A 14,300-nucleotide genomic window follows, 5' to 3' on the forward strand; every position below is an offset into this window, starting at 1 on the left:
AGAAATATTATGAACTAGGGGAAAAAACACACAAAATCCTAGCATGGCAGCTTAAGACAGAGCAAACTAAGAAAACGGTATTGGCAACAAGGAAAAAAGACAAACAAATTACATATAATCCAAAAGAAATTAAGGAAAACTTCAGAGAATTCTATGAACAATTATACCGAACCGAAAACGAAGGGAAAGAAGGGAAAATAGATGAATTTTTGACTAAAATTGAACTACCAAAACTACAAATAGAGGAACAAAATAAATTAACAGAACCATTTGGAACAGTAGAAATACAAGAGATAATAAAAAATTTACCAAATAATAAGACACCAGGAGAGGATGGACTCCCAATAGAATTCTACAAAACATTTAAAGACCTAATAATACCGCCCCTCCTGGATGTAATCAACCAGATTGATGAGACACAAAACTTACCAGATTCATGTAAAACAGCAATAATTACAGTGATACTAAAACAAGGGAAAGATCCACTCTCACCAGCGTCATATAGACCAATATCTTTGCTAAACACAGATTATAAGATAATAGCTAAACTATTAGCGAACAGATTAGCAGAACAGGTACCGAAAATGGTAAATTTAGACCAAACTGGATTTATCAAAAAAAGACGCACAACAGACAATATTTGTAAATTTATTAACTTAATTCATGCAGTAGAAGGAAATAAAGCACCGGCAGTAGCAGTTGCTTTAGACGCAGAGAAGGCCTTCGACAGAGTAGAATGGAATTACTTGTTCAAAGTATTGCAAAAATTCAGTTTACCGGAGAAGTATATTAATTGGATTAAAGCATTATATAAGGGACCGTTAGCGAAAGTGACAGTAAATGGACATGTATCAAAGCAATTTAACTTAAGCAGGTCAACGCGGCAGGGATGCCCACTATCACCATTATTGTTTGCGCTAGCTATAGAACCACTAGCAGAATCGATAAGAAGAGATAATAATATAAAAGGAATAAAAATAAAAGACAGGGAATATAAAATCAGTCTGTTTGCGGATGATGTGATAGTGTACTTAACAGAACCAGAACTATCAATAAAAGAACTATATAAGAAATTGAAGGAATATGGAGAAGTGTCGGGATACAAGATAAACGTAAATAAAAGTGAAGCAATGCCTATGAATAACGCGGATTTCTCAAAATTTAAGGAGGAATCCCCATTCAGATGGCAAACGCAGGCAATAAGATACCTAGGTGTGCAAATAAACAAAAATCTAGGCCAATTATATAAACTCAATTACAATCCACTAATGAAAAAACTACAGGACGATTTAGAGCATTGGAAAGAGCTACCACTAACACTGATAGGAAGGATAAACTGTATTAAAATGAACATTTTTCCAAGGATACTATACTTATTTCAGGCATTGCCAATACAACTGACAGAAAAATTCTTCAAAGAGTTAAAGAAAATAATAAGGAGATTTTTATGGAGAGGGGGGAAACCGAGGATAGCACTAGACAAATTAACAGAATGGTATAAACAAGGAGGCTTACAATTGCCAAACTTCAAAAATTATTATAGAGCCGCACAATTAAGGTACCTATCAGATTTTTATCAAACAAGGGAAAAACCAGACTGGACGAGACTAGAATTAGATAAAATAGGGGAAAAGATACCTGAACACATATTATATAAATGGGACGAAAAATTGGTACAACATAGAACTTCTCCAGTATTACACCATCTCCTCAATATATGGAAGAAGATACATGTAGAAAGAAATAAAATAAATTACCAAATACCAAAACTAATACTGACGCAAAATAAGCTACTCCCTTTTACAATAGACAACCTTGCCTTTAGAAAATGGGAAAAAAAAGGGATTAAAAGAATAGAAAATTGTTTTTCAGGAAGTAGATTCTTATCCTTTGAACAAATGAGAGATAAGTACAATATAACGGGAGATACAGCGCTGGCATATTACCAACTGAGATCCTACTTGAAAGATAAATTAGGAAGCAACTTGAGTTTACCAGAGGGAAGTAACCTTGAATATGTGATTACAGATACAATGTTAATCAAAAGATTTATAAAAAATATGTATATTAAACTGCAAGAAAAGGAAAATGAGGAAACAAATGGTAAAACTAAACAAAAATGGGAACAAGATTTAAATATAAAGATAAAAAAGGAAACATGGGAGAAGTTATGCTCTGGAACGATGAGAAATACAATAAATACGAGGCTGCGTATGATACAATATAATTGGTTACACAGACTATACATTACACCGCAAAAGTTAAATAAATGGGACCCAACAGTATCTGATAGATGTTTTCGATGTAAAAAAGAAAGGGGAACAACAATTCATGCAATCTGGACATGTGAGAGAGTAGAAAAATTTTGGGATGATCTCAATCAGATATTAAATAAAATAACAGAAAACAATATACCAAAGAATCCAGAGATCTTTCTCCTAAGTAACATAAAAAATAAAGAATTTGGAATTGACTTGGAGGATGCACAAAAAAGATTTGTTAAGATAGCCCTAGCTGTAGCAAAAAAATGTATTATGTCAACCTGGAAATTGGAAGATAATTTGAAAATACAACAATGGTATATAGAAATGAATAAATGTATTCCATTAGAAAAAATAACATATAGTTTAAGAAATAATATTGAAATATTCGAACAAGTATGGGAGCCTTACATTAAATACAATAGCGAAAACCTACCGGGAACAAACATTACCTAAGTTGATGGAAGGAGAAGAGAAGAAAAAAATGGACTCAGTAGAATTTCTGGTGTATTTTTGTTGAATGACAACATTGTCTAACTGAATTAATGCAACCTAGATTGTATAACTAAAATGGATGAGAGGGGGGAGGGAGGGGGGGTGGCTTGGGAGGAGGGAGGGGGGAGGGAGAAAAAGTCACTGTAAATGTGTGGAAAAGAAAAAGTGTATATCATGGCTATTGTGATTTATGGTGTGAAAAATAAAAAATTTTAAAAAAAAAAAAAAAAAAAAAAAAAAAAAAAAAAAAAAGAATGATGTGTTCCCCAGAGCTGGATGTGATTTATCTCACGTTCCTGTGGGAAGTGAAGGAAGAGATAGCGGGAGGAGTCACGTGATGGAGTAGTGGCCGGACGGAGAACTCCAGCCCTCTCCAGAAAAGTCGGGAAAAACAAGAGAAAATACAAAGGCACAGAAATAAAAGTTAAAGAAAAGTGAGTATAAAGGTGGAAAGAAGATGGAGACAAAAAAAGAAAAATCAAAATCAACGGTAAGAAGAGAGGAAGAGAAGACAACGGAGGAAAAAGGTGAAGGCCTTACCTGTCCGAAGAGGCCCGCTGTGGAGAGAGGAGCCCGCTTCCTCAGGTCGGTAGAAAAAGAACTACAACAATGGCTCACAGAGCCGAGTAAAAGTGCGCAACCGCGCATGAAAAAAACACACCGACGGGAGGGGGGACCAGCTGGGGAGTCGATCTCCACAGCCGGCAACGACAGCTGCAGAACACCTGCAGCAAGAAGAGACCACAGAAGACAATAGAAACAAGAAAGAAGAGAAGGAAAGGGCAACAAAGAAACAACAGATGGCCAACCCAGAGGAAGAAGAAGAGGAAGAATACAGTGAAATAGATGAAGGGAAAGGCAAGGTAAAGGATATACTTTCTCTTGTTAGAGGATACATGGAGTCATTTAAAGAATGGCAAACACAGGAATTCAATGATTTAAGAAGAAGAATAAACAACACAGAAGAGAGGTGAATAAAATAGATATGACCTTAACAGAAATGGGGAAAAAAATGGACAAGATGGAAGAACGGGGAGTAGCAGCAGAAATGGAGGTAGAAGACTTAAAAAAGAAATTGGAGGAATCTAATAAAAAAACTAAAGAGACACAAGAACTACTAGCTCAAAAAATAGATATAATGGAAAATTATAACAGAAGAAATAACATAAAGATAGTGGGCCTTAAGGAAGATGAAGAAGGCAAGAATATGAGGGAGTTTTTAAAAGAGTGGATCCCCAAGACTCTAGGATGTCCAGAACTACAGCAAGAAATGGAAATAGAAAGGGCACATAGAGCATTGGCCTCTAAACCACAACCACAACAAAAACCAAGATCTATTGTAGTAAAATTCCTAAGATATACTACAAGAGAAAAGGTACTAGAGAAGACAATGGAAAAAGTAAGAGAGGGCAACAAACCACTGGAATATAAAGGGCAAAAAATCTTCATTTATCCAGATATAAGTTTTGAACTCCTAAAGAAGAGAAAAGAGTTCAATACAGCAAAGGCGATTTTATGGAAGAAAGGGTATAAATTTATACTGAAGCATCCTGCGGTATTGAAAATATTTATTCCAGGACAACAAAACAGACTATTCTCGGATCCAGAGGAAGCACGAAAATTTGCAGAACAATTACAAAAATAGACTGAGGGATGAAGACGGGTAATGAGAGTAAAAATGATCACGAATGATAGGTATGTGGGTAAAGACAAAAGTAGACTGAGGGATGAAGACGGGTAATGAGGGTAAAAATGACCACGATTGATATGTATGCGGGTAAAGAGGTATAAGAGTGAATAGAGACAATGTGCATACGTGAATGTATCTGTAATTAGAGGAAAATATAGATAGTATAGACAAGAATTAATAAGGGAAGGTAATGGAATAGAGAGAATAAGGAGGGAATTAAAAGAGTGACCTTTGTGACATATGAAAAGTGAAATCTTTTCTGGGGGGGGCTGGGTGGGGGAAAAGAGCGGTCACTGCAAAATCAGTTGACGCTTGCGAGTGGATTCGCAAAACCAAATGGAGAGGGGAGATGTGGTTGTCCGACAAGGGATAAAGGACAACTCAGGAGGGGAAGGGGAGATTGGGGATAAAGAAGATAGAAATAGGAGAATAAGGAAAATGTTGGATGTTGTAGGAATGTTGTCTTGTAAAGAGTTGAAAATAAGAAAACAGAAATGGAAAAGGAGGAAAGGTAATGATGGAAAAACGGAAAGAGAAGATAAACAAAATATAAAATGGCTACGCTGAACTATATGACTTTAAATATTAATGGAATACATAACCAAATTAAAAGGAAGAAACTACTAAATTTACTGAAAAAGGAAAAAATAGATATAGCATTTGTCCAAGAAACACACTTAACTGAATTGGAGCACAAGAAATTGAAGAGAGATTGGGTAGGACATGTAACAGCAGCATCGTATAATTCAAAAGCAAGAGGAGTGGCTATATTAATTAGCAAAAATGTGCCATTTAAAATAGAAGAGGAAATAATAGATTCAGCAGGGAGATATGTTATGATAAAATGTCAGATATATTCGGAGCTTTGGAATCTACTTAATATATATTCACCTAACGAAGAAGATCAAAAGTTTATGCAAGATATCTTTTTGAAGGTAGCTAATACGCAAGGGAACATACTAATAGGAGGGGATTTCAATCTGAATTTGGATCCAAATATGGATAAAACGGGGAAAAAAATTAACAGGAAGAACAAAGTAACCAAATTTATAATTAAATCAATGCAAGAAATGAAACTTGTGGACATATGGAGGAAACAAAACCCAAAAGAAAAGGAATACTCATACTACTCGACTAGACATAAAACATACTCAAGAATAGACCTATTTTTGTTATCAGCTAGTATGCAGGATAGAGTAAGAAAAACAGAATATAAAGCGAGAATGCTATCGGACCATTCACCCTTAATACTGACAGTAAAGCTAGAGGACATCCCTCCAAGAATGTATAGATGGAGATTAAACCCCATGCTACTTAAAAGACAGGATTTTAGAGAATTTATTGAAAAACAATTAAAAATGTATTTTGAAGTAAATACGGAATCAGTGGAAGATAAGTTTATACTATGGGACGCAATGAAAGCATTCATTAGAGGGCAAATAACAGAGCAGTTGGAAAGGGAAATAGTAAACATAGAAAAAAAATTAGCAATGAAGGAAGATACAACTAAAAGAAGAGAATTGGCAGATAAAAAAATAAAATATGAAACATTACAAACATATAAGGTGGAGAAGAATATAATGAAGACAAAACAGAAATATTATGAACTAGGCGAAAAAACACACAAAATCTTAGCATGGCAGCTTAAGACAGAGCAAACTAAGAAAATGGTATTGGCAACAAGGAAAAAAGACAAACAAATTACATATAATCCGAAAGAAATTAAGGAAAACTTCAGAGAATTCTATGAACAATTATACCGAACAGAAAACGAAGGGAAAGAAGGGAAAATAGATGAATTTTTGACTAAAATTGAACTACCAAAACTACAAATAGAGGAACAAAATAAATTAACAGAACCATTTGGAACAGTAGAAATACAAGAGATAATAAAAAAAATTACCAAATAATAATACACCAGGAGAGGATGGACTCCCAATAGAATTCTACAAAACATTTAAAGACCTATTAATACCGCCCCTCCTGGATGTAATCAACCAGATTGATGAGACACAAAACTTACCAGATTCATGTAAAACAGCAATAATTACAGTGATACTAAAACAAGGGAAAGATCCACTCTCACCAGCGTCATATAGACCAATATCTTTGCTAAACACAGATTATAAGATAATAGCTAAACTATTAGCAAACAGATTAGCAGAACAGGTACCGAAAATGGTAAATTTAGACCATTTAGACGCACAACAGACAATATTTGTAAATTTATTAACTTAATTCATGCAGTAGAAGGAACTAAAGCACCTGCAGTAGCAGTTGCTTTAGACGCAGAGAAGGCCTTCGACAGAGTAGAATGGAATTATTTGTTCAAAGTATTGCAAAAATTCAGTTTACCGGAGAAGTATATTAATTGGATTAAAGCATTATATAAGGGACCGTTAGCGAAAGTGACAGTAAATGGACATGTATCAAAGCAATTTAACTTAAGCAGGTCAACGCGGCAGGGATGCCCACTATCACCGTTATTGTTTGCGCTAGCTATAGAACCACTAGCAGAATTGATAAGAATAGATAATAATATAAAAGGAATAAAAATAAAAGACAGGGAATATAAAATCAGTCTATTTGCGGATGATGTGAAAGTGTACTTAACAGAACCAAAACTATCAATAAAAGAATTATATAAGAAATTGAAGGAATATGGAGAAGTGTCGGGATACAAGATAAACGTAAATAAAAGTGAAGCAATGTCTATGAATAACGCGGATTTCTCAAAATTTAAGAAGGAATCCCCATTCAGATGGCAAATGCAGGCAATAAGATACCTAGGTGTACAAATAAAAAAAAATCTAGGCCAATTATATAAACTCAATTACAATCCACTAATGAAAAAACTACAGGACGATTTAGAGCATTGGAAAGAGCTACCACTAACACTGATAGGAAGGATAAACTGTATTAAAATGAACATTTTTCCAAGGATACTATACTTATTTCAGGCATTGCCAATACAACTGACAGAAAAATTCTTCAAAAAGTTAAAGAAAATAATAAGGAAATTTTTATGGAGAGGGGGGAAACCGAGGATAGCACTAGATAAATTAACAGAATGGTATAAACAAGGAGGCTTACAATTGCCAAACTTCAAAAATTATTATAGAGCCGCACAATTAAGATACCTATCAGATTTTTATCAAACAAGGGAAAAACCAGACTGGACGAGATTAGAATTAGATAAAATATGGGAAAAGATACCTGAACACATATTATATAAATGGGACGAAAAATTGGTACAACATAGAACTTCTCCAGTATTACACCATCTCCTCAATATTTGGAAAAAGATTCATGTAGAAAGAAATAAAACAAATTATCAATTACCAAAACTAATATTGACGCAAAATAAGCTACTCCCTTTTACAATAGACAACCTTTCCTTTAGACAATGGGAAAAAAAAAGGGATTAAAAGAATAGAAAATTGTTTTTCAGGAAGTAGATTCTTATCCTTTGAACAAATGAGAGATAAGTACAATATAACTGGAGATACAGCGCTGGCATATTACCAACTGAGATCCTACTTGAAAGATAAATTAGGAAGCAATTTGAGTTTACCAGAGGGAAGTAACCTTGAATATGTGATTACAGATACAATGTTAATCAAAAGATTTATAACAAATATGTATATTAAACTGCAAGAAAAGTAGAATAAGGAAACAAATGGTAAAACTAAACAAAAATGGGAACAAGATTTAAATATAAAGATAAAAAAGGAAACATGGGAGAAATTATGTTCTGGAACGATGAGAAACACAATAAATACGAGGCTACGTATGATACAATATAATTGGTTACACAGACTATACATTACACCGCACAAGTTAAATAAATGGGACCCAACAGTATCTGATAGATGTTTTCGATGTAAAAAAGAAAGGGGAACAACAATTCATGCAATCTGGACATGTGAGAGAGTAGAAAAATTTTGGGATGATCTCAATCAGATATTAAATAAAATAACAGAAAACAATATACCAAAGAATCCAGAGATCTTTCTCCTAAGTAACATAAAAAATAAAGAATTTGGAATTGACTTGGAGGATGCACAAAAAAGATTTGTTAAGATAGCCCTAGACGTAGCAAAAAAATGTATTATGTCAACCTGGAAATTGGAAGATAATTTGAAAATACAACAATGGTATATAGAAATGAATAAATGTATTCCATTAGAAAAAATAACATATAGTTTAAGAAATAATATTGAAATATTCGAACAAGTATGGGAGCCTTACATTAAATACAATAGCGAAAACCTACCGGGAACAAAGATTACCTAAGTTGATGGAAGGAGAAGAGAAGAAAAGAATGGACTCAGTAGAATTTCTGGTGTATTTTTGTTGAATGACAACTTTGTCTGACTGGCTTAATGCAACCTAGATTGTATACCTAAAATGGATGAGAGGGGGGGGTGGGGGGGGTGGCTTGGGAGGAGGGAGGGGGGGGGGGGGGAGAAAAAGTCACTGTATATGTGTGAAAAAGAAAAAGTGTATATCATGGCTAACGTGATTTATGGTGTGAAAAATAAAAAAAAATTTTAAAAAAAGGAAGAGATAGCTAGGGCAGTAGCTATGATCTTTGAGTCCTCTTTGGCTGCAGGGGAGGTGCTGGAGGATAGGAGAATGGCAAATGTAGTCCCCTTGTTTTTTAAAAAAAAAAGGTAATTGGGAGAATCCTTGGAATTAGAGACTGATGAGTCTTGCGTCAGTGGTGTTCAAACTAGTGGAGATGATTCTTAAGGATAGGATCTATGAAAATTTGGAGAAGTACAGTCTACTCAAGGGTAGTCAGCATGGCTTTGTGAAGGGAAGGTCGTACCTCACAAGCCTAATTGAGATTTTTTTAAAAGGAGGTAACAAAAGAAATTGATGGGGGGTAGGACAGTAGATGAGGTCTACATGGATTTTAGTAAGGCATTTGACAAGGTCCTCTATGAGAGACTCATCCAGAAGTCATGAGGGATGGGACACATGGAACCTTGGCTATGTAGATAAAAAATGGGCTTGCATGCAGAAGCAGTAGTGAAAGTATTCTGCTTGGAGGTCAGTGACCAGTGGATTTCCACAGGAATTTTTCTGGGACCCCAGCTCTTCGTAATTTTTATAAATGACTGAGATGAAGAAATGAAGATGCAGGATATGAAGGTTGGAAAAGTTGTGAATGATGCTGAAAATTGTCCTAGGATACAAAAGGATATAGAAAGGATGCAGAGTTGGGTGAAAAAGTGGCAGATAGAGTTCAATCAGGATAAGTTTGAGGTGTTGCATTTTTGAAGGACAAACCAGAAGGCTGAGTACAGGGTTAATGGTTGGGTACTTGAGTGTGTGTGTATGAACAGAGGGACCTTGGGGTCCAAATCCATATATCCCTCAAGGTTGCCGCACAGGTTGATAGGATAGTTAAGAAGTTAAATTAACCTATGGATTTTGAATTTCATTAATAGGAGGATTAAGTTTAAGAGTTAAGAGGTTATGTCACAATTCAACAAATCTCTGTTGAGACAACACTTCAAGAGTTTTTGTTCTGGTCACCTCATCATAGGAAGGATGTGGAAGCTGGAGAGAGGGTGCAGAGAATATTTACAAGGATGTTGCCCAGATTTTTTTAAAAAGTCTTATGAGGCAAGGTTAGCAGAGCTGACACTTTTTGGAGCGAAGAAGGATGAGAGGAGACTTATTCGAGGTCTACAAGATTATGATAGGTACAGATAAGGTAAACAGCCAGCATTTTTTTCCCAGGGCAAGATTGGCAAACACCAGAGGACATACTGTATGTACAAAGTGAAGGGAAGGAAGTTTAAGGGAAACATCAGGGGTTGATTTTTTTTTAAATATACAAAGTTGTGGGTACCTGGAATGCCTTGCCAGGGATGGTGTGGCTGAAACATTAGGGGCATTTAAGGGACTCTTAAACAGGCACACGGATGAAAGAAAAATAGAGGGTTATGGAGAAGGGAGGGTTAAGTACTACTTTTTTTACAAAGGAATGTATGAGTTGGCCCTGAAGGGCCTAACCTTGCTGTAGTGTTCTATGGTTTAAAAAGCATAAAAGACCATCAAGAACTGAATAAATAAATTTAAAAGACCAAAGATTTTTTCATTGTATTAATATGCGGTAGACTTTAACCAATATTTCAGATCTGAAATCTATATTCTAAAATGCCGCAACCTGTAATTCCATATTTATAAAACTAGGTAAAGACCAAACAAACTTAGACAAATGTTTCCTCCTAAACCAAAATCTCAGGCAACTTACATAACTTATGAAATTTCCAGCATTTAATTCATTCCGCCACGTGAGTACAGGAAAAATGGCGTTGCAACAAATGAGTGTGCAAAATTCAACAAAGTTACAAATTCCTGTATAAAAATTTACTATTCAAGGCAAAATATTTTTAAATCTTATTTTACCCATTACCTTTTGTCCTCTTTTCAGTGGCTGTTGTGATGGTAATGATCTTTTCGCATCTTGGTCTTCCACAGATGTTTTACTGGCTTCGGTCAGAATTGTTAGTTTTGAGCTTTCAGTTTCAAGCTTCTTCCCTTTCTTCAATTCTCTGGAGCACATAATTTAAAAAAAAACAATTTAGCCATCCTTTTGATCATCCAAACACCATGTAGTCCAAAATGGGAAACTGCACAATCAAATCCATCTTTCCATCCTTTTTCATGATTCAGAACATACCATTCAGGTACAACTTCACTTCTCATGGCCCCTTCCCACTGTACCCAGCAGAAAAGCCACATCTGCCCTTTTACCTTTTCTCTTCCCTTTGAATGGCAATCCAAATATTCTTTCTAAGCATACTGGCAATTCCCTTGTATTTTTTCCAATTTTGCATTCAAATAGAGACTGGGTAACTACTTTTTAGAGCACCTCTTCTTCTTTGGCTTGGCTTCGTGGACGAAGATTTATGGAGGGGTATGTCCACGCCTGCTGCAGGCTCATTGGTGACTGACAAGTCCGATGCGGGACAGGCAGGCACGGTTGCAAGGGAAAATTGGTTGGTTGTTGGGGTTGGGTTGGCCTTTACTATAAGCTTATCAATAGACCTTTTAATCCATTAATCTTATCCAGTATATTAGATCACGCACAATATAGTTTAAACCTTCCTCCCCTTTTAAACTGTCTCAAAACTCTATGTATTTTCAGTTACAGCAAAACCTCTCAGTTATATAATGAATTCAAGTGTATACAACCATCTGCTGATCTTTAAAAGGCAATGAATCAGTGTATACCTTTGCTTCATTCGGCTCAGTAAAAAATATATTCCTCCCTCCCGGGAGGAATACTTTCAAAGCAGCTGGATATCTCAAAGCAAAGGCATAGCCTTTTTACCACAATACATCTTTAACAGGATTAAACTCCTTACTCTTTTTCAACAATCAAAATTTATATCTGGATTAAAAAAAATCTTATTTCCATTATAAATCAAAGGTGATGTCTTTCTTTAGCTTGTTACGCTGCCAGCTCCGATGTCTTCTCTCTTAGTTCATATTGAAGGAATCTGACAAGTATTGGACAGGATCTTTGGTCAGGCTGAGGTTTAGGTCTCAGTGCCCTATGGGCGCATTCTATCTCCAAATCACCTTGAAATGCAGCCTGACCCAAAGATTCCAGTATCCACTGTTACAGAAATTTTTTCAAGTTTTGACCCTCATTCCCTTCTTCAAGTCCAACAATCTTGATGTTATTCCATCTACTAAAATTTTCCAAAACATCTATTTTTTTGCATTAACTGATCATGCTTAGCAGCTGCTTCTGCTTGTCCCTTCTTCATTTGATCTTTAATATTTTGAAACTCGAACTGATTCCCTTTAATTTTTCCATCCACTATTTCAAATCTAGTGTCCACTTGTTGATGAATCTTTCCATCTTATCACCATTCTTCCTTACTTCATCAGTTAACACTTATATGGATAATCGAAAAAATCTAACATTTGCTTTAATTCAACAGAAGATAAAGAAGTTTCTGCACCTTTTTCTACTTTTTTCTTGATTGTAGGTCGTTCTTGTTCTTTCCTTTGATCACTGTGATCATTTTGATCACTTCTTCTTAATCACTGGAGCTCTGGGTGTCTGGAATCTTTTTTTAAATTTCCTCCTTTTTTGTGTGCATGCGCAGTCATTTCTTCACCTGATGTCGGAGGAGACCTTGTGCAGCAGTGTGCAAGGTCTCCCCGGCTTCTGGCCTCTCTCCTTTGGATCCTACCTTACGGACGGCCCCAGGATCCTTTCTTGGGTCGGCCTCTCTTCCTTTTCTTGTTACTTTTCTTGCTCAGTTTCTTGTACAACAGTAAGGCCTTTATCCTTCTTTGGTGGTGTCGTTGATGTCTTACATGTGTCTTCACAGTTCTCTCATATATTTTATGTTACTTTTATAACCTTGTTTGTCATTTTTTCTCAACTTTTTCAAGGAGAGCAGAGATTATCAGTCTAACCCCCACGTCATCATGTAGCACCCACCCCCCCCCCCCCACCAATGTCTTAAATAACTTTACCATAACATCCCAATTACGTCACTATTTTAAAAAAAATAATGTGGAGGTTCAAACTGAATGTTATTTGAGAGGTCAGATATCTCTCTGCTGCAATCACAGAGAGAGTGCTGAGCTGTGTTGTCAACTGAGATTACGTTCATTCGGGTTGATTCACAAATTTTGTCAGAAGAGAAATCTAACACAATAAGAGATGATTAAATCCCTCAATGAAGAGCTCAAGCCCGAAACGTTGGTTTTGTATCTTTATCTTTTCTGAATAAAATATTGTTTGACCTGCTGAATTTCTCTAGCATTGTGTTTTCACAATTTTTAATTAAAAGAACAGTGTGAATTTTTTTTAAATGCTCTATTTCTTTTCTCCCTCATCTTAAATAGCTTGTTATATTTTCAAACTTACAATTTGTTAGAATTGCCCTGAAACTCAATGAATTTTGGAAAATAGTCATTTTATAACAATTTCTCTTATAAACCTGGAATGCAAGTTATTAGAACATAGAGCATAGAATTTACAGCATGGTACAGGTCCTTCAGCCTGCAGTGTTGTGCCGACCTAATAACTTGCTCTAACAACTGTCTAGAATTTCCCTACAGCATAACACTCCATTTTTATCAATTCCATGTACTTATCTAATCTTTCTTTGGCTTGGCTTCGCGGACGAAGATTTATGGAGGGGTAATGTCCACGTCAGCTGCAGGCTCATTTGTGGCTGACAAGTCCGATGCGGGACAGGCAGACACGGTTGCAAGGGAAAATTGGTTGGTTGGGGTTGGGTGTTGGGTTTTTCCTCCTTTGTCTTTTGTCAGTGAGGTGGGCTCTGCGGTCTTCTTCAAAGGAGGTTGCTGCCCGCCGATCTGTGAGGCACCAAGATGCACGATTTGAGGCGATATCAGCCCACTGGTGGTGGTCAATGTGGCGGGCATGAAGAGATTTCTTTAGGCAGTCCTTGTACCTCTTCTTTGGTGCTCAAACTACAGGGAAATCACGCTGTTCTCCATTGCAGGCAAAATCTTCGCTAGGATTCTCCTAAATAGAATAATACCTACTGACATGGTCTTGGCCCTCAGACAGCTCCAAGAAAAGTGCAGAGAACAAAACAAAGGACTCTACATCACTTTTGTTGACCTCACCAAAGCCTTCGACACTGTGAGTAGGAAAAGGCTTTGGCAAATACTAGAGCGCCACGGATGCCCCCCAAAGTTCCTCAACATGGTTATCCAACTGCACGAAAACCAACAAGGTCGGGTCAGATACAGCAATGAGCTCTCTGAACCCTTCTCCATTAACAATGGCATGAAGCAAGGCTGCGTTCTCGCACCAACCCTCTTTTCAATCTTCT

The 14,300-nt window shown here is 36.1% G+C and overlaps 1 protein-coding gene across 9 annotated transcripts in view; it reads right to left on the minus strand.

The window, feature by feature from the left end:
• LOC138753426 (ribosome quality control complex subunit NEMF) overlaps window positions 1-14,300 on the minus strand; it is a 109,188-nt gene that overhangs the window by 11,779 nt on the left and 83,109 nt on the right. For all 9 annotated transcript variants that reach the window (XR_011351160.1, XM_069916397.1, XM_069916398.1 and 6 more), the window contains one exon: window positions 10,880-11,018. Coding sequence is in view for 8 of the 9 variants with exons in the window: in XM_069916397.1 (XP_069772498.1) it covers window positions 10,880-11,018 (139 nt within the window). In the remaining variant the exon portion in view is untranslated. The remainder of the gene's footprint in view (window positions 1-10,879; window positions 11,019-14,300) is intronic.

This window comes from Narcine bancroftii, chromosome 2, assembly GCF_036971445.1.
Source record: "Narcine bancroftii isolate sNarBan1 chromosome 2, sNarBan1.hap1, whole genome shotgun sequence".
In the NCBI taxonomy this organism is placed as follows: Eukaryota; Metazoa; Chordata; class Chondrichthyes; order Torpediniformes; family Narcinidae; genus Narcine; species Narcine bancroftii.